The 26,073-nt window shown below is 42.1% G+C and overlaps 1 protein-coding gene across 14 annotated transcripts in view; it reads right to left on the bottom strand.

Annotated features, from left to right (window-relative positions):
• Positions 1-26,073, bottom strand: part of PPFIBP1 (PPFIA binding protein 1) — a 113,016-nt gene that overhangs the window by 33,041 nt on the left and 53,902 nt on the right. For all 14 annotated transcript variants that reach the window (XM_082783149.1, XM_082783148.1, XM_082783158.1 and 11 more), the window contains 6 exons: positions 20,993-21,154; positions 18,710-18,915; positions 7,420-7,506; positions 6,209-6,322; positions 5,526-5,657; positions 373-465 (listed from right to left, as the gene is read on the bottom strand). In XM_082783149.1, coding sequence (XP_082639275.1) covers positions 373-465; positions 5,526-5,657; positions 6,209-6,322; positions 7,420-7,506; positions 18,710-18,915; positions 20,993-21,056 — 696 coding nt within the window. In that variant the 5' untranslated portion in view covers positions 21,057-21,154. The remainder of the gene's footprint in view (positions 1-372; positions 466-5,525; positions 5,658-6,208; positions 6,323-7,419; positions 7,507-18,709; positions 18,916-20,992; positions 21,155-26,073) is intronic.

The raw sequence follows: 26,073 nt of genomic DNA, 5'->3' as shown, positions 1-26,073 counted from the left end.
ATGAAAGAAGGGTCTAAACAGGTAATATATTATCTGATTTTTTTTTTTGGTGGTCCCTTGGGAAACCAGGAGTTGGACTTGATAAACCTCGTGGGTCCCTTCCAACTTGGATGTTCTATGATTCACTGTTAACAACCAGCTGCATGGTGAGTTATCCTTCATAAAACGCAATGTCTGGATCTGAAAACCACAACACAAAATTCAGAAATAACCCCTTTCTAGGCTTTGTTCTAGTTGTTAAGTGAGCATCGTTGAACTCCTGAGCATGCTCAGAATTTTTCAGGGTGCAGGCAAGGACTGGGGAGAAGAGAAAGAAGTTCTAAAACCTGTGAATTGTGCCTATTACTGTTTCTTTTCCTCATTTTCACTTACTTTGGTTGTTTTAAGCTTCTTCTCATACTGGAGTCTTTCATTGTCCATCTCTCCCACTCTTAATCGCAATTCATTAATTTCCTGGATCAAATCCTGAGAGAAAAACAGAAACAAAAGCAAAAAAATAAATCAGTAAACAGAGTCATAGTTGACCAGGCACACCTTGGTGGGACCATAAGAACTCAGCAGCAATAAAAGGAACTCTATACACACAAACACATCACCCAAATTCACAGTTAAGTCAAGAAATTCAGAACTTTCTGGATATTCAGGGACCTTATTTCTCAGTTCTCCATTACTGCACTGGATAAAATCGGGCAGAGGAAAAAGAAAGAAAGAAATTGAAGTCGTGTTACCTGAGCTTGGGATAAAGAAAGGCCTCCTGCCCATGCAGCGACTCAACTGCCTTTTAAAAATATGAAGAGATTACAGTGGGAATCCACATCTCTGTCACTCATGAGACCTTCCACACACTGAATAAAAGCACCATCGCTTGTTTCTCTAAGCACCAAAGCACATTTGTTTAAGCATCAATGGCGCCACTATTGAAGTTTGCAAGTTCAACCTGGTTTAGAAGAAACTCAGAGACACCACAGACTTGCACCTGAGCTCTTCAGGAGAACAGTTCAACCTCCTGTGCATCCTCCTGGAGAGACCTTCCAGGTCTGGATGTTCAATCCAAGTGCCAGCAGCACCACAGCTCCCTTCCTGCAGTAGTTAAACAAACACTGAGTTTGTGTCCTGGCAAGGTGCAAGGCACTCTTTCTCCAAACTACCCCATCCTCCAGATCAAGAAATGGGATGTTAAGCAGCCAGCTCCAGACCTGTCAGAAGCCTGTGTGACGGCCAGGACATTGTCCCCCCCCCCATATGAAATGAGGAACCACAGCTTATTGGGAAAATCATCTCCCTGTTCAAAAGGGGAGCACATTACCAGAAACCTGTGGCTTTCACAGAGCTTAAAGATGTCCAGCGTGCTTCTACTTCACATATAACTCACTGATCTTTAGTTTATGAACATACACCAGAAAACTGTTACATTTGCATGTTTTACATAAAAAAATAGCCTTTCCTGACTACTGTAATGCCCTATCACTAGGGAATGCATAGAAAGAGAGGATAAGCTCTTTGGGCACCCTAGGAAACAGAAGAGGACTCAAACTGCAGCTTAATGGCTTTTACACTACCAAGAGAGGGTAGTGTGGTTACTTAGGTTTGCTTATCTTCCTACATAGAAAGGCAAATCCTATCCATGTGAAGTGGTGCTGTACATTGAGCTAACATCTGCGAGCACCAGAACAAGCCAGAGGCTGACATTTGGAGAATATTCATGGGTCCCTCGTAACACCTGCCTTCCAGCTCCATTCCACATTTTTTCAGCTTGCAAAACCCTGGTTATCATTTTATGTGCTTGATGAATCTGATGGCAACAGAGCAGCATCTGTATTTCTTTAGCAAGATCCCAGCTCAATTACCAGAACTACAAGGAAAACATAGAACATTTTGATGATAGTAATAACTATTATTACTGCTAATGTACAACTCTGATTTGGATACACCTGCAATTCCTCACTGATTTTGCAGTGTGTGACCTTTACAAAGCACATCACTCTTAAGTATAACTACACATGGATGTCACTATTAATTGAACTTCTCTTCACCAACACCAAGTGTTAAAGACCTCTAACAAATTTACATCCACAAGTCCAAGAGTTAGCTTTGAAGCTATGACAATGGATTTGTTTTGGACTTTTGTCTCCTGCAGCCAATCCTTCTATCTTTCTGCTGAAGTTGTTGCCTACATATTTATCACTTAAACTACATGTATTTTAAAACACTGGAGGAGGAGAAGGAAACCAGTTATCAATATTCAAAAGGCTGCTATGAGGCAAAAATCAATGAAAAAAAATATTATCCTTTTGTGAAAAAAAGTTAGTGCAACCCATATTGATGGAAGTGTCAAGATGTACACAAAATATAACAGGAAACAGTAATATTACAAAACCAAGAATGTAAGATACTGGAATTGAAACCAAATTCCTCTTTTTAACCTGTTAAGGGCCTCATGTGTAATGGGTCCTTTACTGCTGGTAACTGCTCATCAAAATGACAGTACAATTTGCTCAAGGGCTAGATAGAAATAAAGAGGAGACCTAACAGCATGCTTTGCACTACAAATATTTTCAATTACTCTCCTGCAAGTGCAACAAGAGATGTCTCTCATGTCTTAAGTTATCTACAACAGTAGATAACTTAATTACAACAGTAATTGTAAATACCATTATTTCTCTGCTTTGTGAGGCAGAGAAGCATATTAAAAACCAACCAGGTTCCACAGAGAGATTCTCGTCAATACAGAAGAGATGGGTCAGACCTCGTATAAATAAGCAGAGGAAAAAGAGAAGACCCTAAGAGCTCTGCCTCCGCTTCTACTGCATTACTTAAAAACATGGAAAATGGTAAAGAGCAATTAAATGGTCCTCTTCTGATACAGAGTCAGGTCCCTCCATGCAAACACCCAACAGCTCTTCCTTACAGAGATCCACTAACGGAGCTGATGAGGCAGGGACATGCAAACTCCTATTTCCTAAAACATTTTCCTTCCCTGCTCATGTTACTTGTGCTCTTGATTGTGTGGCCAAAGAGGCACAAAAAAACAATGATAACTTTAAGCTTTGAGGGTCAGAAGCTTCCTTATTGGTACTGGAAATGTAAACTACATTCATGGTTTTTCTCCACTGAGAAATTCATCTGCCCAAAGGAGCCTGGTGGTGTTTAAGTTACAAAGAATTCCCCACAAGTGAGCCAGTTTAACCTCTGGCTGCTTCTTCAAAGACCACGTCTGGTTATGGACTCCTCCCTAAATAAACTCCCTAGTATGATATTTTCTTACATAAACCCAGCCCAGCTCAGACCACCCGTGCTCCTTAAGGAAAATAATCCTGGTGTCTGCTGAGAAAGTGGAAAGACTGGAATGGATTAAAGAACAGATTAATTATACAATTAGCTTTGAAAAAACTCAGTATTTGTAAGCATCTAGACAGGAAACTCCTAGAGCACAAAGGAAAAAGAGCTTACAGATCTACTTAAGCATTGTTTTAGAGAAAGAATGGTGAATATGAGAAACCAACCAAGCTAGAAGGGGAAGTTGCAATAACAGACATAATTAAAAACTGGATAATAGGAAGGATTTAGTATGAATGATAATTCTGTGGAAGAGAGCAGCTGCACAAAAGTTGGTTTCATATGTCAACAACGTTAACATTTTTTTCCTTTCCATGTTCTTTTCTCCAAATAAAAACAGAAGCAACATTAGCAATTTTTCTTTCCCAGTTTGGGTATGATTTTTTTGTTTTGAAAACAGCATGGAAATTCTGTAACGTATTTTAGGGTAGAATATTTAAAATATCAATAAATATATCAATAAAATATCAATAATCAACTAAATCAATATTATAATATATAATATATAATATAAATAATACAACATATAATATAAATTGTCAAATCAATTAAAATATCAATAATCAACCCTGCTGAAATAAACTAATTATTCTCTATAACTTTTTAGGAATATAATTAGATCAATACTGAGTATAATATCAAGTATATCTGAATAAATACTACCTCCAAAATACTGATCAGAGATTTTACATGAAATCTCATGAGTCTGAGACTCTTACATCTAATTACAGCTGAGATCTAACAGCCAAGTATTTTCCCACTGAACAAAATGGCAATTAGGCATATTATCCCTTTCAATATTTAGGCCTTTTATAGCTATAATTTCTGTTACACTGAACTACACTGTTCAGGTTTTCAAAGGTATAGAAGAATGTTTTAGTAATAGTTCACTAGGCCTGGCATAAACTTCCAGCAAATAAATATATATGGCCCTCAAATATAGTAATTACCTTTTAAACATAATTTAGGTTATCATATTTTTTATCAAAGACAAAGCATATTTCAAACAGCAATTGTTGATAGCTACCACGCAGGTAAGCCTCTTGCACGGAGCCTGCAAATTTGTAGTACATGTTGTGATCCCCACACCTACAGAATCAGAACACCTTCACTGATTGACTCCACCTTTCACTCTGCCAATCCATCCGGAAATGCAAGGCATCTGTGACATTGCATGTCACTTGCCTGGACTGCAAAATCAGCCACTTCTAAGGCAGTGCTGTGATCATCCTTCACATAAGATCTAGTATCACACTAAGAGGAAAAGGTAATGGGATGTAATAGCTCAACACAAATTTAAGCCGTGGCTTGGCAGCAGCCTGATGTGCTACACTGCAGAAATGGACACCACCATCACTACATAAATGATCACCACCTTTCAAATCCAAACATAATTTGAGTCACTGGTGTTCATCTTCGGGTTTGTGGATTACTTTTGACAGTAAGTATGTAAAAGCAAGCCTAACTTTTACTCTTTTGCTTGCAATACAAGTGAAGGAATTAAACTTCATTGCCTAACATATAGGAATCTGAATAGGAGTTGAAAGACCACTGGTTAAAGTGGAAGTGTCAAGTGTTGTCTCCTGTGACGACATTATGGCTTCTTCCCTTCTAGAAATGAATGACATTTGGAGCATCCACAATATGAACATCAGATGTCTCAGATCATTAATGAACTCAGAATAGGAAATTTTCTTCTGCTTCCCAGGCAGACTCCAAGATATTTCTGACACAGGGTATGTCACCCTCGTGGTGAAGCACAGCCTAATTCTTGGAGTTTTGGGAAACAAATGGGTTTGCCTACCTGTAGCCCCCTTCTGTGGAGCTGAGGTCTGAAGTGAGACTTCAAAAAGCCAAGCCATCACAGAGCCACCACATTCTCTCTTACTGAAACCTAAATGCCACCTGCCTTAAACCTGATGGAAAGAATCAGAAACTGTTTTTGGAAATCTTTCTTTGTCAAACTAGAATTTAACAAGGCAAAGAGGACACTGTTTTTATTTTAAGAGATAAATGTTTTAAACTTGAAGATGAATTCCTTCCTTGTCTGGCAAAAAATAAAAAAATAAAAAAAAAAAGGGAAGAAAGAAAGGTAAGAGAAGGAACATTCCCAGATGTTTCCCAAATTTTCAGATAAAGTGAAACCACACACATGACTTTCACAATTTATTCTGTTGGTTTTTACTCACCTCTGTGTCTCTGAATCTATCCTCATAGTCCAATCTATCCTTCTCTACAGATGTAAGTTTCAACTTCAGATTGGATATCTCTGCCATAAGATCCAGCTTCTGAGTTTCAAGGGATGTTCTGCTCAAAAGCTCCTGATTCAAGATAAAGAGGAACAGATCAGAATTATTCATCTGAAGAGGAAGAAATTGGTATTTTATTTCTACAGCTAAAGGCCTCTTTCAGAGAACAAACCATCATACTCCTTGCACTCTCTGAAGCACTGGACACAGCAATTAACCATCCGACAGACCCAGGCAGCTAGGATGCAGCTGAGATCATTGGGGCATTATCACAGGTTGGCTGCCAGGCTGAGAAAAAAAGATTGTCTGTCATCACAGTTGCCCTGAGCAGCAAGGAGCTTTGAGGGGAATCCACCCATCCTGCCAGAGGCTTTTATTCAAGTCTCTTTGAAGTTCAGTGGGGAAACGCTCAAAGGAGAGCAGGACTGGATTCCTACAGTGTAAAGCAGCACTGACATTACCAAGTACAAAGACTTTAAAGCAAATATGGTAGAAAATTATCACTTACCTAAGTGACATCAAGGGATACAATACCTTGAACTAAATTTTGCTCTCATGGAAGCAAAATGCAGTTTATTAAGAAGGAACAAAGACAGCGAGACAGAAAAGTGACTCTGAAATACCTGCTGCAGCATCTCTTCTGTGGCATTTAGTTTCTGTCTGTGTTCCTCCAAAGAGAACTCCAGATCCCGAATCTTTTCTCCCTGGGCCTCCACCTGATCCGTAAGCACACTTACCTGTACAGAGGAGATAAAGGGATGCATATAAGTATCTCACACCCATACAGTATGTGTCACCTGAAAAACCATATGTGAGTAACAGCACCAGCTGGGCTACAGATGAAATGGGACCATGGGAGGAGATGGTGCAGAAGAGTTCTACAGTGAGCACAGTGCACAACAAACCTGATGGGAGGGCTTTCCTCTCACACTTAAGGGAATTCCAGCCAATTTTCCAGCAGACACTTTGCAATTCTGTATCTCCTCTCCTGACTTGTCCTACAAAGGATGGCTGCTGCATTTTATGACATACAATTATGTCTTTGCCTGTTACTCCTGACTTAACAACCAAACAGCCAGTTATTCTGCTTTTCAAGTGATTGCACAGTGTACCACAGTGTATGGCTTCTTCTTTTCACGCCTCTTCTGAATAAAGGTTTTGTTTTAAACAGACTCTTCTGAGGAAATCTGCAGCACCACTGGGTAGCAAGACAAGCTGACTGGAGCAGAGCTTGATGCTACCACAGGCAGCCCTCAAGTCAGGTCCATGTCAGGGGACTGCAGCACGCCAGTGCAGGCAGAGGTGCCAGATAGTCCCAACACTGATGGCAGGAGTAACCCAGCTGGTCAGGGTGCCCAGAGCTGAGCTCGGAGGAGATCTATGGTCCCAGGACAGTGCAGCCTGGCAGCAGCAGATCAGAACCTCCAAGGAACTGCTCACCTCCTCCTGCCCATCGGCCCGTCCTGCAGCTTTTGTCACCTTGCATGAGAGCAACGCATGACAAGACATGTCACCTGACACAAACAGCATGTGAACAGTTAAAAATAAAAGGTGATTTTACACATATATATGAATGTAAGATAGTGGCTTTGAAGATTTGCTCAGCTAACAAGATCCAAAAAGAGATCAGATACAAATAAAGTAAGGCATTTAGATTTTTACTGCAATCTAAAGTCACACCCAAATCTGGGTTAACTCTCACATATCAGCAAGCCCTCTATCTACTGTTCAAGACAATATAACTGGAAAAAAAATCCTTGGAGGTTTAATTGCATAAAACCAAAAAGTGTTACAAGTGCAAGGGCAGAAAAAAATAATTTAGGTGATGACTCACTTGCAGAACAAGAGATTCCTTATCATTTTCCAGACGAGCCAGCCTTTCTTGATATACATCTCCATTCCCAGATATGTGTCCATTAGTCTGAAAAAGACAGCAAATTTATATTGTCAGCTATCTTATGATAAGTATCATTCTTCAGTACTGTTTTCAAATCATTCCATGCCAGAAACTAATCTAATACTGTAACACTTAGCTTTTCAGTAAGGACATTTAAAATACAGTATTATGAGCCAGACATATCCCACTGGCAGGGTAAATTTAAGTCAAAAGGGTTATGCTGATTACCATCATCCCAGGTTCCAACAACCATAGTTTTCCATGTAGTAAAATTCATCAGCTTCAAGTGACAGCCACAGATAATTTCCAATGCCAAACACTTAACAGTAACACTAACCCAGACAAGAATGATAAGCAACTGTGTTGTAATAACGACCCTTAACCTTTTCTCATCTGTGGACCCTTATGATTTTCAAGTGGAACAATGATATATGGATAAAATAAGTCTACTGTCAACATCCTTGTTTTTTGTAGTCTGTGGACTATCAAAGGTCTGTAAAGCCACAGGCTTAAAATCACTGAGCCACATAAAAATGCCTCAGAAGCCTTACTGTTAATACTTTAAAGGAATTTATCAAGACAAAACTATCCTTTTTTAACTCAAAACAAAATCAGTTTTCTTCACTGAACTAGTAGGCAGAAAGCAAATCAGACTCTTTTCTTTTAAGATGGCAAATAACCAGCTAAAAACTTATTGCAATATTAACACAACCAAAATGCACACAGATCTGAGTTTCAGCTCATGATTCTGCCTTTAAGAAGGACAACTATTACATGTCATTCAGTGTTATCAATACACTTACAGAGTACTATTTGTCTGTTCTGTTAAAGAACAGATTTGAAGTATTTCCCAGTTCCCAAACGGTTACAAATCAAATAAACCATCAACGGAGGATACATGACCACAGTTCAGAACAAGAGTTGTTCGGGGGCTTAAAGATGAGAAGGGAAGAACCTTCTGGTGACCCAGTTCTGGGGAATTCATCTATTGCACATTCAGCATTTGTTAACAAAATTCGTGTTCAGTGGTATGCCACACGAAACTACACTTGCAGAGAGACAAATACCCTGAGACACACAGAAAGTGAAAAGAAGAATCAACTTACAATCCACCAAATGTGCATTATGCTTCTTGCAAGTAAAATGATTATTTTTTTTTAAAACACGCAGTAAGAGACATCCTTTTATATCAGGTACATTTTACTTGGTATGGGTGAATGTCTGCACTCTAAACACATCTCTTTACAAAGCTACCTGAGGCAAAGGAGAAACAAAAATACATGCTAATGCTATCAGAGTCCACAGGAATCAGCAACTTTCTTCACAATAACTGCAATGCTCTTGAGCAGGGAGAAGGATTCTCCTTTATCCATATTCAAAGCAGTCTCAAAGTACTTTGTGCTGAATGCTATATTCAGATCTCAGCTCAGGAAAGAAATTATGGTTCCCATCATTGCATGAATCCCTTGGAGTAGTCTGAGAAGCTGTCCTGAAATCCAGCGTGCTCAGTGCTGAGACTCCCACCAACTTCAAGGAGCCTTGTTTTCCCTCTCAACGTGTGATGAAAAGAAAAAAGGCCAGGGACTGTGGTGCCCCAGTGAGGCTGTGGCACCAGCCTGCCAAGAGAGCCCACCCCAGTGTATGAGCAGCAAGCCTCACGCTTCTGCTCCAAGTGTCCCTTCCAAGCAGTTTGTCTCCCCACATTGCAGAGCATGCCTCAGGAGACCTCCTGGATAAACCACCTTGTCTATGTTTTGTGTTTCAGTCTGGGTGGTGGGAAAATCTCCTTTGTTTGAAACTGGAAGAACAAAATGCTCACCAGCACCAGTTAAAGATTGGGTGCAAACAGTAGGAGGTACAAAGTGTCTGAGCTCACCTTAGCAATGTCCTCAGGAAGCAAGGCTATGTCAGGCAGCTTTTATATCTCTGTGCAGCAGCAAACATGTATCTCAAGCATCCATGTGTAACTTTCACAAGATGACCACAACATCTCCCCTGAAATTACGAGAGCTACAGCATACTAAGAAAGGATGTTCCATAGTAATTTGTACCAATAACTCATAATATAATGATACTCCATATCTGAATTATTTACCAATAAGTCTTTCTGACCATCCAGAAACCAAACCACAGCAGAAGTACTCTATGCTTCTGAGTTTTCCCTGTTTTTATCCTGACCTCTAACAGAATTTAGCTCATGCCATAGGATTTCCAGTTGAGAACTTCAGTTTCGTAACAGTTCAAATTAAGATGAAACAAGTCAAAGAGCTTCCAAAATGAACTCACTAGCTGCTCAGCTAGGACATTATGCTTTAAATCCTGTGATTTCACTTGTATGCACAAAAACAAACAAACAAACAACAAACACACTCATAGTTTTGTTGTTCTGTAGCTCTGTTCTCAGGTAAAGTCCTCCAGTATCTCTCAGGCTCTTACCAAGCCTCCACAAGTACAGTATCTACATTTTGTAATACAAAAGACATTTATCAACACAGCATGTGTCTCTGATGTCAGAAAGGGATATTCATTCCCCTTTACAAAAAGGCAGCTGATGTGCAAAGGTGCCCTCCGTCCCTGCTGGGGCTCACACAAATGTCCTCATCAGAGTGCAAGACTCAAGACACAATTCCTTGCCTCCCAAAGAACACACCAGTGCCCCAGCCACTGAACCTCTTACTGTTTCTAGACAATGCAACCAGACACAAATTAACTAAAACAAAACACTGCGTGAAGAGGTAAGCAAGCACTGGTTTCATGCTACAATGAAAATATCTTTACCATGCTGTGAAAACTGATGAGGTGTTAAAGCAGAGTGTTAGTCATTAGGCACAACATCTTGCTAAGACACCTTTGTTGTTAAACTCTGTTCATATTTCTCAAAAAAAAAAAAAACAAAAAAACACCACGAACAACCTTTCTTGTTTAGCATGTTGTTCTTGGTTTTAAAATAGAAGCCCTTGGAGTATTTAGGCCATAGCTGCACGTTGCCAATAGAAATGGAGAAGAAATGATCAGAACTTTGAAGAGAACTGGAGGCTGTTCTCCCACAAAACCAAACACAAAGGTGTCTTTACTGGCAGTCACCATAAGTATTTTGTAGAATTTGCTTAAAAACAGACCTCCTGTAGTATAATGAAAACAGAAAACATGGTGTACAACCCAACATCAGGTTGCTGTTTGAAATGTCGTAACTTCTCTGTAACACCTGCAATATCAGAACACATTTTAGCTATGAAGAGACGAAGTCACTGTCCTCAGTCACAGTAGAGGGAAAGGTGAGAGTTGGAGAAATGACAACGCAGAGCGGCCACGGTATCTCTTTCTCTGAGCAGCAGCCCTGGCACCTCCTGCGGCGGTGTAAAGATCAGGGACTGCTGGGCAATGGCCACGCAATGCATTCTTTCATCTCTCCTCTGCTCTGTCCTCTTTCCCAAAGGTACAAAGTTGATGCTTGGCATGATTTTACTCTCAGAGAAGGACGAGAAGGAAGAGAGGAGATGAAATGGATCAAAAAAAGAATGGAGTAATGATGACAGAAGGCAGGGCTGGAGATAAATGGAGAGGGAAGATGCCCAAACACTGGATATGGGAAAGCAGCACATTATAAGATGAGATGGAGCTGGTGGGAGGTCTGAGAGATGGAGAAACACCAGGAGGGCTGGAGAGTGCAAGACCTGGTAGTTTCTCCCCATGAGACGAGCAGCCTCCCCTGGGATAGAACCCAGCAACTATTTCACCAGGCACAGCAATGTCTCTGCTTAAAAAAATGAAAAGAAAAGCAATTATCTGATTCAACAGCAACTGCAAGAGTATTTGGAGCATCTGGTAGTTCTGGACTAAATTTGTATCATCAAAGTCAATACTGGATTAACACAGCTTACAAGCTTTTCCATTTTCCAAAGAAGGCTCTTTTTCATCAGGAAAATTTATCCTCAATTAAACAGTTAGATTTTGCATGTGTTTTCAGTTTAGGGATTAATTGCAAAACACTGGATGGGAAGACAATGCAGGTTTACCAGTACCAATTTTAATCCTAGAAACAAAAGAACAGTTGTCACTATGCCACCAAGGCTTCTGAGAAGTTTGAGGTTAAGCATTTGCTTAAAATGCCTTATAAAACCAGACCCAGTGCACTTAAAACTCTAAAGATCAATCCATTACTAATCTGCTAAACCCATGTGCAAGCTTTGTCTGCAGTCATGTAAGTGTAAAAATCCACACTCCTCTAGAGGGAATTATTCCTGTAATAAGTAGATGCATCACAAGACTTTCACAGCTTCCCTGCCCTCACTCTTTAATCCATTTTCCCTAGAAACAAGTTCACAATCCAAACCATAGGAAAGTTTCTAACAGCTACTATTTTAAACTTCTAAAAGAAAAAGAAAAAAAGATTCACTTTCCTTTCAATTGCTGAATTCTCCTTTCAAAAATAAAACTCATTTTTAGCCTGCTAAAGTTGATACCATTATTATCCTTCATTTTCTTTTCTGCTTTTGAGACAAATAAGCAGAACAAGTCACGCTGTTCTTGCTGAAGATGTGAGATGATTTGTATAAAAGGCACAGCCACTCCACAGTATTATTTTCTTGTACAGCAGATTGCGCTGTTCTGACCACCACAGCCCAGTCAACAGTTGGCCAAGTGGGCTTTCCCTGACATCTCTTTCCTGACCATCTGGAGTTAAATTAGAGCTCATCCACATGCTGAAGTTGTTCAGATTGTTATAATACACGTTATCTACACAGCTACCATTGCTTTGTCTGTTTTCTCAGTTTTAGGGAGTCCCTTGGAAGGGGGCTCCTTTGGTTTCAGCTCCAGAATCTCCCAGTTTTCCAAGCAAAGCATTCTTCAGTCCCTCCCCGTCATACAGAGCCTTGACAGCTTTACTCTTCCTAAGCATCAATTCCATCCCAAATTCACACTGGTAAAATCCATCTGAACATGATCCATGTTGGTGTTTAAACAGTTTGCGTGGAAGCCCACCACTCCCCTCCCAAACCTGCATCTCATGCCTCCTCACTGATTTTTCAGCCTGTTCCAAATGCTGCAGCAGCAGGCATGCAGACCAGCTGCTAAGCCTTTTCTAAAGTTTACAGATTAGCTCCTCCCTACAGAAAGGGCAGAGAGAAAAAAAAAAAAAAAACAACAAAAAAACCACACACACAAAAAAAACACACTCAAAACCTCCACATTATCTTTTAGAAGCTCCCCTAAAATAAAAGTGGAACCCGAAAGAAAGTCAGCTTAAGACAGACCTTCACTCTGAGGGATTCACCTGAAACATTTTCTAAATATAGAGTACAGCTGTTGAACAGGGAAGATGCAACCATTTCAAGATAATCAGTTTCTTCAACAGCAGCTCATCTGGTATCTTGTACAAGAGAAAGACAAAGTGCTTTCGTCCAATTCCCTCACAGCGCTGCCCAGCTACAGCTTGTCACTCAGAGCAAAGCAAGAGCCAGAACAGAGATACCCTACCTTATTTAGCCAGATGCAGTGCCCGTGAATGTCCCAGCTATACTCCATGCTGCTTGCAGCTATCTTCATGCACGTAAGGGTAAGAGTGAGCGTGGCAGGCAGCTGAGGCAGGAAGCAGCAGCCCCGGCGCTGCCGAAGCCCGCTGCACCAAGTGGTGCTGTCAGGGCTCCTCCGAACTGTGATGGAGAGTTTAAATGAGGGCAGGTCTCCTCTTCTCACCAAGGATAGAGGAGAAGGTGGCACCAGCGTGGGAGATGTGGGAAGCAGAGCGCCGCACAGCAGCAGCGCTCCTCAGGCGGAGCAAGCGGCTCCTCTGGGAATTAACACATCAAAGCCCGGGAAGCTCAACCCTTCGTCTTCCAACTGGAGCCTGCCCAGCTCCACCACACTGGCAGGGACCACAGAGCACAAACCGGTACCTTCACCTACCTGTGGGATAAACAGGAGGGAGTTTGCTTTTTTTAATAGGTTGTTAATTGGAGAAGCTGGAAGAACACATGTAATTCACACATAAGTGCCAAGGAAAAGAGGAAGGAAGAAATTGACTAAATGGTCCCTGATCTCACCAGTGCCTTGTCTCAATTTATGTTGTACTTCAAAACACACAAAATGCCACAGTAACAACTAACATTCGTCCCAGTGTTTCAGTTCCATTTTAACCAGTATCATCATCAGCATAACAAATCCTTACTATTTTTGACCACAGAGCCTAGCTCGCTGAGTCCCATGATTATCTAAAAAAGCACAGCTTTTATAACGAAGAAGAAATATTTACAACTAACGTTGACAGATTAAAAAAAAAAAATCTCAAAAACATGATGCTGAATAATCCAGAAGAAAAAAGAACAGAAAAGGCACAGAAACCACACTTTTTAAGCCAGAGGGATGCATTTTGGATTCCGAATTGTGATTTTTGAATTCTCTGCCATCAGGGCTGCCCTGTGCTCTTTTGCAGGACCACCCAGGTTGTTCTCACTGTTGATAAACTCAACTGCGATGCATGAATATGCCAAGTCAAGATGTGCTGTTAATGAACCCGTATCACCTTCCACTATTAAAAACACAGCAGCCTGGATGATCACTTTTAGCAAGAAGCAGGGTCCTGCATTTCAACTAGCTCTCTCATGAACAAAAAGTATTACTGGGAGGCTGTTTGTAATGGCAGACTGAGAGAACATCACAGGACTCCTTTCATATTGTAACTAGAGAAGAGATCTCAAACAGGTGTTTGGTTGTAAAACTTGCATGCCACACATTACCATAAGGACCTTTCAGTAGCTGAACTCAACATAAGCACAAGCTGAGCCAAATGAATGTACTATACACCCACACTAAGACAATCAAACAACAAACTCTGGTTCGAAGACATTTTTTTCATGAATAAAAAATATGAGACAACTTCTGGCTAACCAAACCGCTTCCACAACTTGGGAATTGCTTTGTCTTCCAAATACGTTAATGTATCTTTGGAAGATTACAAGCTATGCTTATCCAGACAGGAAAACTCCTCTCAGAAACGTAATAACTCACTTGTATTAGCTCTCATTACTCCTTGCCACTCTTGGGAAGAATCAACTCATTGAAAAAGTGTTAAAATTTGAGGCTGGTCTGTCAGAGGACACTCTGGATTACACAAGACACTAGGGGACCACAGCTCACCCTATCATCTTCAGATGAGCTGAAAACGTTCTTTGAGAAATCTTTAAAGGCTGTTAACTGTCTTTTATTTTAATGCTCTCATATTCAACTTACAATGCTACAGAAAGTCACTTCTGAAGCTAAAACCACAATTGCACTTGTTGCTATGGATCATGGTGAATTTTAAAGAAAAAGTATTATCCCAGCTCTGCAGTTCAAGGAGCGCTTAATTTAAAGAGGAGATGGCACACCACATGAACTTTAACAGGACATATATAAATGTTCAGATGAGGAGCTTGAAGAAACTGGCTGTTAGGTTTGGGAAGGGACTGTCCACCCACATGTAACCCTTTACTCTCCTTTTTAACAAGATCCAGTTGGTTTCTTCTTTCTGAGAAGGTTGTTTAATAAGTACATGTAGTATTTAAAAAAAAAAAAAAAAAAAAAAAAAAAAAAAAGGTCAAGAAAAACAACAACCAGAAATAAAAATGTCTCCTGTTTATTTAATCTGAAGAGAAAGTGAAGCAACATTCATGACTAGGAGCAAGATGTTTGAGAATTTTCCTTCAAGAGATAGATCTGTCAGCTTCTAGTTGCTGGAACTTTCAGCATCCCCAAAGCAATGGGGTTGCCTTGGTCTTGCAAAAGGCAGAATTTCAATTAAGATAGTATTGTTACTGGTAATGACATTACAGATCACTCACACATCTACATTCAGACCAGAAGCTCCACATCCAGAGTACAGCACATGTTTTATTAAACCACACATCATAATGTATTATGCACTTCTGTTGATCAGAAGAAATCTGAAAAGCCCCAAGACTTTGCAATAGTTGTGAGATCTGGCTATGGATTTCACAACTGGTCCCCAGAGAAAGCACGTAGTCCCAACACTTCAGACCTTAGAAAAGGCTTAAGTCCTTTTCCAGACTTTGAACAAATGGCCTAATTTCTAGTTTTAATCACAGCATTCACTTGCCACCCATTTGCACATAGAGATATGCATGATTTCAGCAAAGACATTTTTTTAGCTGTTGATGGACAACTGGAAATGTTGCAGTTACACCAGCTTATCTGTGCAAGACAAAGCTGCATTTGCAACTTCTCTGGAACTCCATAGTGGAAACCATCTGATCTCTCCTCACGGAAATGCTCTGCCAGATGTCCAGGCACTGTACGTGTGCTCTGGTGTCACGTGGCCATCTGGCATTCGCCATTTAAAAAAAGCAGGATAAGGCACTGTAACTCTTTAGTGCGTTTTGAGTGCTTGCACAGACTTCTCTAATGCCTGTCATGCACACTGTGAGGAGCAGAAATAGGTCACTGAGTGGCACAGGGACACAAGGCAGCCCATTCAGACGTGGTGAAATTGAATCCTCTGCCTTATTTTACAGAAGTGATCAACTCTGGGAGACTGCTGTCAGACACTTTTCCCAACTAGGGCATTGGCGGTTTCCCTTTGGAGGCCAGGAGAGGATTTTTCTCTTGTGACACACTGTTTGGCAGCAGCAAACACTATTTTTGTTTTCCTCTGAGACAGAGGAGACTTGGTTACGGCTTAGCTGGGACATCATACACCAGTTCTAGTGGATTTGAATAGTCTGGTAGATGCAACTTCTTCACGCGTGGAGGATTAAACCAATTCACACAAGGGAGGTGTTTTCCTTTCCTCTGTAAGGATGGGTGTTGTTGCAAACAGCCTTTCTGTAAATCATCAGGGCACTTCACCTAAAACCTGCCCTACTTAGATAGGGACTGATGACACTGGTGGCACCTGTAAATCCTACACTCTTCACCTACAGCACAGTACAAAGCCTAACTTTCAGTCTTCCTACTAGGGGTTTTAAGAGAGAGTATGTGGGAATAATTTGAGGCAGTCTGAGGAGAAACATGTATGGAATAGCTATTTCTGCTGTCTTTTGCAGAATCATTTTCAGTGCTCAGGTGGCACTAAAGTGAACAGCACAACAGAGCCCTTCCGCTTCCAGATTCAGCTCACTGCTACCATGAAAACCATTGCTGCCTAACTGCTACATGGTGATCCATGTCAAAGGGGTCTGAAGGATACTATTGCAGCTCCTAACAGCCAGGCGTTCCTAAATCACACATTTGCTGCCCCACAGGTCGACTGACCTTCACCTCACTAATCTCAGCAGACACTGCAGCCTCAAGCCAGGCTGTTGGGCTCCTTTACTCCAGAATAACACATGGTAGATCAGCATTGCTCAGTGTAGACTACCAATAACTATGCACCCCATGGGAAGAAGTTAATTTTCCAAGGCTGTTTATGTGGCATACGAGCACTTATTTATTTTTCAAGGCCATACTTGCATGAAAGCTGGTAAGTCCCTCTTTTTTCTGCTCCACACAGAGCAGAGACTAGTTACAGCGATGTTCACTGCTGTATGTTACAGGGTAAGGAAATGCTGATGCCAGCAAGATCTCTGCATTTTTTAAAGATCTGATTTGAATGTCATTCCTGCCTCCTCCTGATCTTAATGTTTACTGCCACACCAACAGCAGGGCTGTGATCTAAGTCGCATGGGAGTCAGTGGAAAAGCTCCCATGTGTTTCACAAAGTTTAAGGCATTTTCAGATGAGTAGTTCAGAGCAAAATAAAAATTATTTAAAAAAAGAAAAAAACACCAACAGAGCACTCTCCCCTCAAACCCTGCCATAAGAGTTGCACAAGCGAGCCAAGCCATGTTAACCCAGGTCCCTACCTCTTCCCAGGGTGCTGTGCCTAGCTTGTGTGCCGCTAGATGGCACGTCAGGTCATGCCAAGCCAACTGCAGCCTGACACCTGGTTGTGCTCCCAGGGCACAGGTTCTGCCGCAGCAGTGCTGGTAGGGCACTGGGGCCCCTCACAGAAAGCAGTGTGCCGGGCAACGTTGCATGCTGTAGCTGATCACCAAGATGAAACTGTTTATCAAGAGAAAAATGCATTGTGTAGTAGCTGTAGCTCCACGGTGAACAAACCCTTTCTGAGGGGAGGCGTGATGTCCACACGACAGGATCAGGTGACAGGTGGTTTCTCATCCTGATAGCTACTGGCTGTAGTGACGCATTGGGTGCAACACGGAGTCACCACAGTATGCCTGTCCAGTGTCAGACCTGTGTTCAACAGACCTGGCAACCCTCATTTCAGCAGTATGGCATCACCTTGGCCAACATCTTGGTGTGTCAGAGGAGGGGACGGACCAGGATGCTGCCACAGACAGATTTGGCAAAATCTGCAGAAGCACACAACTTCATCTGTTTTAACAGCCACAGACTGACTTAAACGCTGAAACACAGCCTCCAGAAATAAGCCTTGATTTCCTATTAGAGCTTCATTGAAATTTGTGCATACACAGGCCTCCACAGCAAGGCAAACTGCCACAAACCACGAGCTTTTCGTTTTTCGAGGTCTTTTCGTTGGCCCTGTAAAGAAGACACCAATCATAGGGCACCCAAAGGCCACACCAGTGGTTCATTAAAAGTGCTGCCATATAACTCACCTCCTGATAAATACAACATTTTATTTCCCAGTTTAGTCTTCAGGTAGCCTCCACTTTTGAATAATATTTGATTTTTGGAAAAAAAAAAAAAAAAAAAAAAAGGCTTGGGGAAAAGAACACCCTTATCAGGTATCTTTAAAACAGGGATAACAGAAACTAATAGATCCACAAACAGCAAATTGAAATATAGTTTGGTTTCAAGGTTAAAGGGATGCTGAGCATATACACCACTCAATTCTGTTATAAACCAGGTAAGGAAGTCCAATAGCAACCATAAAAAATATGCTGCCAAATACGCTTTTTAGTGAGAAGTTCATATTGAGAACTTTCTTTTTCCATTTAGGTGTCTGACTCCTATAAAGATAACTTTCCCCAACCCTCTGAGTTGAAACTCCAGTTATCGAAAAACTTCTGCTCACTAAAATGAGGCACAGTATACATCTAAGAAAGTGAACGCCAACCTGTTGCACAAAGTATTTAGGCAACAGCTCTTCTGCGACACCACTGTAGCATCTCCCAAATAAAACCCTGTACATTTGGTTCTTTGAAACCAACCCTAAAGCTTTCAAAGGCCCTGCATAAAACACAGGTGAAACGAGGCAAGACCATACCATTTGACTTTGGAGCCATTCAATCAGAGCCTCTGCCGTCGAGTCTGGGACCTGGCAGCGCAGCCCCTCTCTCTCGTCTGCTTCCATCATCTCCAGCAAGCCCCGCAAGTCCTCCACCAGGTGCAGTGCCCGCAGGCCCCCCATGAAGGGGGAAGTGGGGGACTGGCAGTCAAAAATGCCATTGGAGTATTCCAGTGCCTTTGAACCTGCATTGAACAAAACCACAGGGAGTGAGGCACAGGGCAAGCAGGTAGGACAGGCAGCCACAGGAGATGGACAGCAAGGATTAGAAGTGTCATGTGGCATTTGCTACTGGTAGGAATTGATCTCAACCAATCTTGGCACTGGTGCTGCATCCTGCCCCCTCCCTCCCCACACAGCACCCTACAATATGGAGGGGGCAAGCCCTTGCTGATGTATATTTGGAATTCCACCATCACTGGCAGTTTTAGTGGACAGGAGGAGGTGGGCTGATCTGACAGAAGATGCATGTGCCATAACAGCACCCAAGAGGTTGTGGCATGGGCTGGGCTTCCACTCCCAAGGATACATTGGAGGGTGAAACTATGCGGAGGGAACAGGCTCACGTGGTAATGCTTTGAGTCACCTTTTGGGGACTACATGACCCAAGTCAGACCCCAATGATTTCCAGAGGAAATAGTGCTGAGCACTTCTCGTGCAGAAATATGTTACTCTGCTCCAATGCACTGGATTTTTTTTTTTTATTTATTTTTTAAGAATATAGAGATATATGGAGACAAACAAAAAACCTAAATCACTTCTACAATGCAAAAATTTAATTAAATTAAAGCCCAACAGTTTAACATGGTAGCACTGACACCTGCATGTTAATAAAGAAAAAAAAAAAAACCTCTTATTTGCATAAACTCACAGTATTTGTGTTTGACCTATATTAGAAGTTGCTATATGTTAAGTAAGGAAGGGAACTACAAATTCAGGATTAAGGCTGATTTCAATCAACCCAGCTAATTCCAACTAGAATTTCACCATACTGATTTGTGACCTTAATACTGTAATGCCTCAGCACAGTCTTTCTGACAGAGCATCAGCTTTTGTACTGTCAACTTTGGGAAACTACAGAGCTATGCCATACATGCCCTGCCATGAACCTTCATTTGTCTTATCTGGGAAGCCAAAAATAAAAAGCAGGCATAATCCCCTTGGAAAAAAAAAAATGGAGTGAAAAATCCCCACAAAAGCATAAGGCATGTTCAGACACATGGTTAAAGTCTGTGGTGACTTAAACATCCCAATATCACATTTTATTTTTGTTTTAAACCTCATCCTGCTATAACCAACTTCGGCTCTTGGAAACACAGATGCATGATCTGATCCAAGCAACAGTATCTACTTATAAGCTGTGACTTTAGAAATTTCCATATGTATTTTTATTCACTATGATCCATCTGAATCCACTTTACATGCATGCCTGATAAGTGTTCTTAATATCTTTGGAAAAATTGCATAGAAAAATTGTTGTTCAAGCAAAGCACAGACCGTATGTCTTTTTTTTCCCTCCCCTAAAGGAAATAATTTTAAATGTAACTATTAAAGACTTTATGACTGTGTTGCTACCCTTGCAGAATATTTTTCAGTTTGGGTAGCTGTTTGCATAGTGCTGCTGGAATAGGATTAAACTATTAACTTCTCGCTGCTTTGCTCCTCTGTGTTGTGCACTTACATTATTTTCTAACTCACTAGACTCAACTTAAAAAGCAGAAGTTGTATAATCTGCATTCCCTCTCCTTTGTCCACTTAAAATTTACAGGTACTTATAAAAAGCACTAATATTAAAGGCAGGTCTAAATGACATGCTTATACCCAGAGTATTCCAATTTTGAAAAAAGGAAAAATCAATTCATGTTTTAACTCTTCCAAGTTGAAGGAAATCCAGAATAGTTGATATTAGCCAACCTGTCTCTTCCTGCCATGCAGCAGCTCTTTAAACATACTCATGCTGGTTTGAAACGTGCCTTATCATTGGCTTTCATGGTGCTGCATGCACCAGCTGAACTGCATCACTCAGCCATTTTGAGCAGCATTTTGATTGAGGTTGGGAGGAAAACTACAATCCATTTAGCTGTGTCTGTGTGTGAAAGTCTGTGCAACCGTCCACTCTATTTATTTGTAATCTCTAAGCCATAAGGCAAGATGCCAAACACAATAACCAGCATATGACCTCCTCAGCCTGAAACTCTGCCTTCTGGGTACGAAAAAGGAGGACTGAACCAGTTAAATGAATAAGCAGCCCCAAGCATTTACCTGCTATAATGCCATCCATCTGTTCCAAAGCCGCAGCAAGCATGTCACTTGCATCACTCATCATCTTCTCTCTTCTTAGGGATGATCACCAGCTCCACCATAAGGAACCATAAAACACCAGTCGTGTGAGTTGGATCCAGAGCCTGAAGTCTACAATTCAATCTGCAAAAGAAAATTTAATTTTATTGCATGTTGTCTGAATTCAGACACCACCGTCGCTGGACCAGTAACAAAACTGAGGCCATTTGCTGATCACAAGACTGGGAGATGTTCATTACCAGTCATGAAATGGCATTTTGAAGAAACAAAGCACCAGCTTAATGACCCAGGGCCTACTTTTGGTCAGCTTGTAGCCTACAGGTCCATGCCACTGATGAGGCATCCTGCAGAGCATTTCAGAAACCCTAGATGGCACTTCAGAGAGCCACACACAGAAGACACAGGCCTTCTAATGCTAACAGGAAGCAGCAACTCAGCAATAAACCAAGTGTCTCTCTGTTGTATTTTTGTTCCCCGTGAATTTTATGGTATGGAAGGAAAGTCTGACTGTTCGCCCAAGTTCTGGATATCTGACAATCCAGAAGTCCTGGCTGCGCAGCCATTTGCCTATAGGCAGGGTATCTCAAATGCCCAAGACTCGAAGGAAATTGCATGTGTGCACGGTACATCCCCCTGAAGACATCATTCCCACCTTAGCAGAGACTCACACCAAAACGCTGCATCTGATCTCACTCCAAAGCTCCTGAAGGCCAGATCTGGTCCCTGGAGAAGTATTTCCAGTAGAGACTGGAAAAGCCAGCCTGCCCAAGGCACTGCCTGCGTGGGTGAATTAGCAGAGCCAACATCCCAGTGGGACCCATGAAGAGAGCGCTATTATGAGTTAAGCACGTGCTTCAGTACTCGTCCGAGCTGTGGCTGCAGAGGGCAGAGGTGCAGCAGATCCTTCCCACACAGCACAATGGACACATGAGCCCCTGAAAACACCCAGATTGCTATGGATTTCATCTGGGACAGGCGAGACTACATCTGCTCTAAATACAGTTACAGAACAAAGATAAACAAACACCGGGAAGGAAAACTTGCTTTAACCTTTTGCATACCCTGCCATTTGGTTTTTGCACTAGGCCACATTGCTGCTGACATTTGCCCCAACATAAGCAATTGATAAAGTTGTTCACAGTATCTCTGGCATAAGTCCTGGAATAGAGTCTACTAAAGCATCAGAAATACATGTTATAAATTACTATGCATCAGAAATACATGTTATAAACTGAATTTTCCCTCCTACGAGTCACCTAATTGGTCTGACCCAGCTGGAAGATATCTCTTACTGGAGGCTGCCTACTAGCTTTGCTGAAATGCTAGCCCTGAAACATCAGCAAACATTTCATCTTCTAGATCAAAACTTTTTTTTTTTTTTTGCATAAAGCAGGTCCAAACACTAAGACAATTTTTGAATGACAGCACAGGCTAATGCAGTTTTGGCAAATGCCTTGCTCTATTTATTTAGTTGCCAGAGTTATAAAAGCCAAAAGAACTTCAAAAAGTGAAAGCACCTGGAAGTGAAGGTGTTGCAAAACTACAAATGTGGTAGCACCACAATTGGCAACTTGAACCTTCAAAGAGGCAGACCTTGATTTTTAAAAACTTAAAGCAGGAGAATGCCTGCATAATATGCAGCTCCTGCAAGATATTTCATCTAGTGTCTCTATGTCTGATTAAAAAAAAAAAAAAAAAAAAAAAAAAAAAAAAAGAGTAGCAAACTCAGTTTTTGAAAAGGCATTCACCAGGACAATTCTGAACACAGTCTTGTCCCTTTTCTTTTAGGATTTCCTAGTTCTGATAACCAGGTCCTGCTAAAACATAGCAAATATAGTTATTTATGAACGAAGAATATGAACAACCTATGCTGGATTTCTCTCTGAAGGCAAAGAGCACAAAGAGAAGCCCAGGACTGCTGCTGCCCTAGACAAAATGCTGATTCCTTGCAGCTCTAAGTGGAAAAGGGCCAACATCACAGGGCACCCACAAACTCACAACAGCCTATTAATAAATGGGAATTGGAAGTGCCCACGATCCCCCCGATGTGCATAAATACCTGATGGGAGGTAGTGAAGAAGACAGAGCCAGGCTCTCCTCTGTGGTGTCCAGTGACAGGACAAGAAGTGATGAGCACAAATAAAAACACAAGAAATTCCTCTGAAATATTTTAGCTGCAGGCTCAAAACGTGTTAAGGAACAGAGTGCTCCCTTATTGTATCACATCTGCTCACAGCACACCCCTTGTTTCTCACCTTGTATTTAGGAAAAAAATTAACTGTGGGCAAGGAACTGCTAATTTCACAGAATCGTCTAGGTTGGAAGAGACCTCAGGATCATCAAGTCCAACCTCTGACCTAACGCTAACCAGTCCTCCACTAAACCATATCACTAAGCTCTACATCTAAATGTCTTTTGAAACCTCCAGGGATGGTGACTCAACCACTTCCCTGGGCAGCCCATTCCAATGCTTAACAACCCTCTCAGTAAAGAAGTTCTTACTAAGATCCAACCTAAACCTCCCCTGGCACAACTTTAGCCCATTCCCCGTCGTCCTATTACTGGGCACATGGGAGAATAGACCAACCCCCACCTTGCTACAGCCTCCTTTAAGTTATCTACAGAGTGCAATAAGGTTGCCCCTGAGCCTCCTCTTCTCCAGGCTGAACAACCCCAGCTCCCTCAGCCGCTCCTCATAAGACTTGTTCTCCAGACCAGCTTCCTTGCCCTTCTCTGGACTCTCTAGAGCACCTCCATGTCCTTCTTGTAGTGAGGAGCCCAAAACTGAACACAGTACTCGAGGTGAGGCCTCACCAGAGCCGAGTACAGGAGGACAATCACTTCCCTAGCCCTGCTGGCCACCCTGCTTCTTACACAAGCCAGGATGCTGTTGGCCTTCTTGGCCACCTGAGCACACTGCTGGCTCATATTCAGCTGACTATCAACCAACTCTCCCATGTCCTTCTCCACCAGGCAGCTTTCCAACCACTCATCTCCCAGCCTGTAGCTCTACTTGGGGTTGTTGTGCCCCAGGTGGAGGACCCGGCACTTGGCCTTGTTGAACTTCATACAGTTGGCCTCAGCCCATCGGTGCAGCCTATCCAGATCCTCCTGCAGAGCTTTCCTACCCTCGAGCAGATCGACACACGCACCTAACTTGGTGTCATCTGCAAACTTACTGAGGGTGCACTCAATCCCCTCATCCAGATCATCGATAAAGATATTAAAGAGGACTGACCCTAGCATCAAGCCCTGGGGGATGCCACTAGTGACTGGCCTCCAGCTGGATTTGACTCCGTTCACCACAACTCTTTGGGCCCAGCTACCCAGCCAGTTTTTAATGCAACAAAGCGTACACCAGTCCAAGCTGTGAGCAGCCAGTTTCTTGAGTAGAATGCTGTGGGAAATTGTGTCAAAAGCCTTACTGAAGTCAAGGTAGACCACATTCACAGCCTTTCACTCATCCACCCAGCGTGTCACTTTATCAATAGAAGGAGATCAGGTTCGTCAAGCAGGACATGCCTTTCATAGACCCATGCTGAATGGGCCTGATCGCCTGCTTGCCCTGCAAGTGCTGCGTGATGACACTCAAGATAATCTGCTCCATGAGCTTCCCCGGCACTGAGGTCAAACTGACAGGCCTATAGTTCCCTGGGTCTACCTTCCGGCCCTTCTTGTAGATGGGTATCACATTTGCTAGCCGCCAGTCAACTGGGACCTCCCCTGACAGCCAGGACTGCCAATAAGTGATGGTAAGCGGCTTGGCCAGCTCCTCTGCCAGTTCTCTCAGTACCCTCGGGTGGATCCCATCCAGCCCCATTGACTTGCGTACATCCAAGTGCTGTAGTAGGTCGCCAACCATTTCCTGGTGAATTATGAGGGCCACATTCTGCTCCCCATCCCCTTCCACCAGCTCAGGGTGCTGGGTAAATTTACACTTCCACAATAAAGGCACAGTTCAGAGAAACAAAAAAAAACACCCTCTACCCTTCATCCAGGCACAGTCACCCGTCCTGTTTCTACATCCTTGCTTTTCCTAAACAAAGGTTGTCTGTGGTTATCAAAAATCCTTAAGACAGCTGTACTGAGGAGAGCCACAGTGGCAAACAGTGGCACGTACAGCATCCAGGAGTCCTTCAACATTCACCCCACTGTCACCTTGCCCTACCTCCAAGGCAGGGGAGATGTCTGCCTGGGCAGGGCTTCCTCCCCTGCCACAACAAAAGCAGCTGCACCCCCAGGAGCAACAGTGAGAAATTTTAAGATAAAATTTAGTGAAGCAAGACCACGAAATCACACTGCTCTCCAAAGTCTTCCACCATTTGTGGAGGGTCTGTTAGCAGCCAGAACGATGCCACAGCTGAGAAACTTGGAGGCAAAAGAAAAAAAAAAGAAAAACAATCAAACAAACAAACAAACAAAAAACCCCTAACCCAAACAGCTGGAGATGACGCAACAAGATCCCATTTCCCCAGCTATTTGGTCCTAAAAGTGGTCATTGAAATCTAGTCTAGAATGGCACATCCTGCTCTGGCCACCTTCCCAGCACAGTACATCACATCTAGTAGTCAGGAAGTAAAAACACTGCGATAGAAAAATATATTGAAGGCATACTTCCCCGGTAAGGGCAGAGAATTGCTTTTATCCTTTGCACACCATCACCAGCATGCAGGGAGCGGATGGGCAGGGAGGAAATCAAAAGACCTCATACACCAGCAGACTAAAGAACCAAACTGCACAGAACAAGAAAAGACAACAAACTGCAGGAGGAAGAGCATAGAAAGGGGAAGTGTGGAGAGAGTCAAAGAAATGCAATTATTAGACAGAAGTCTTTTGTGGAGTATAGGAAAGGACAATACTGAAACACCAGTGGATTAATCACTGCACCTACAGAAGGGAACCAACTTCACAAAGCTTCAGAGTAGCTCATGCTGAACATTAACAGAACTAACCTTTCCTGTTAAATATTTTCCTTTATTTGCTTTGCTTTTTATGACTCTGGTCTAATAGAAATAAAACCTAGCAGAAAACTCAAAGATTTC

Source organism: Aythya marila (assembly GCF_965140915.1).
Source record: "Aythya marila genome assembly, chromosome: 1".
In the NCBI taxonomy this organism is placed as follows: Eukaryota; Metazoa; Chordata; class Aves; order Anseriformes; family Anatidae; genus Aythya; species Aythya marila.
This window is presented reverse-complemented; position numbering and strand designations above follow the sequence as displayed.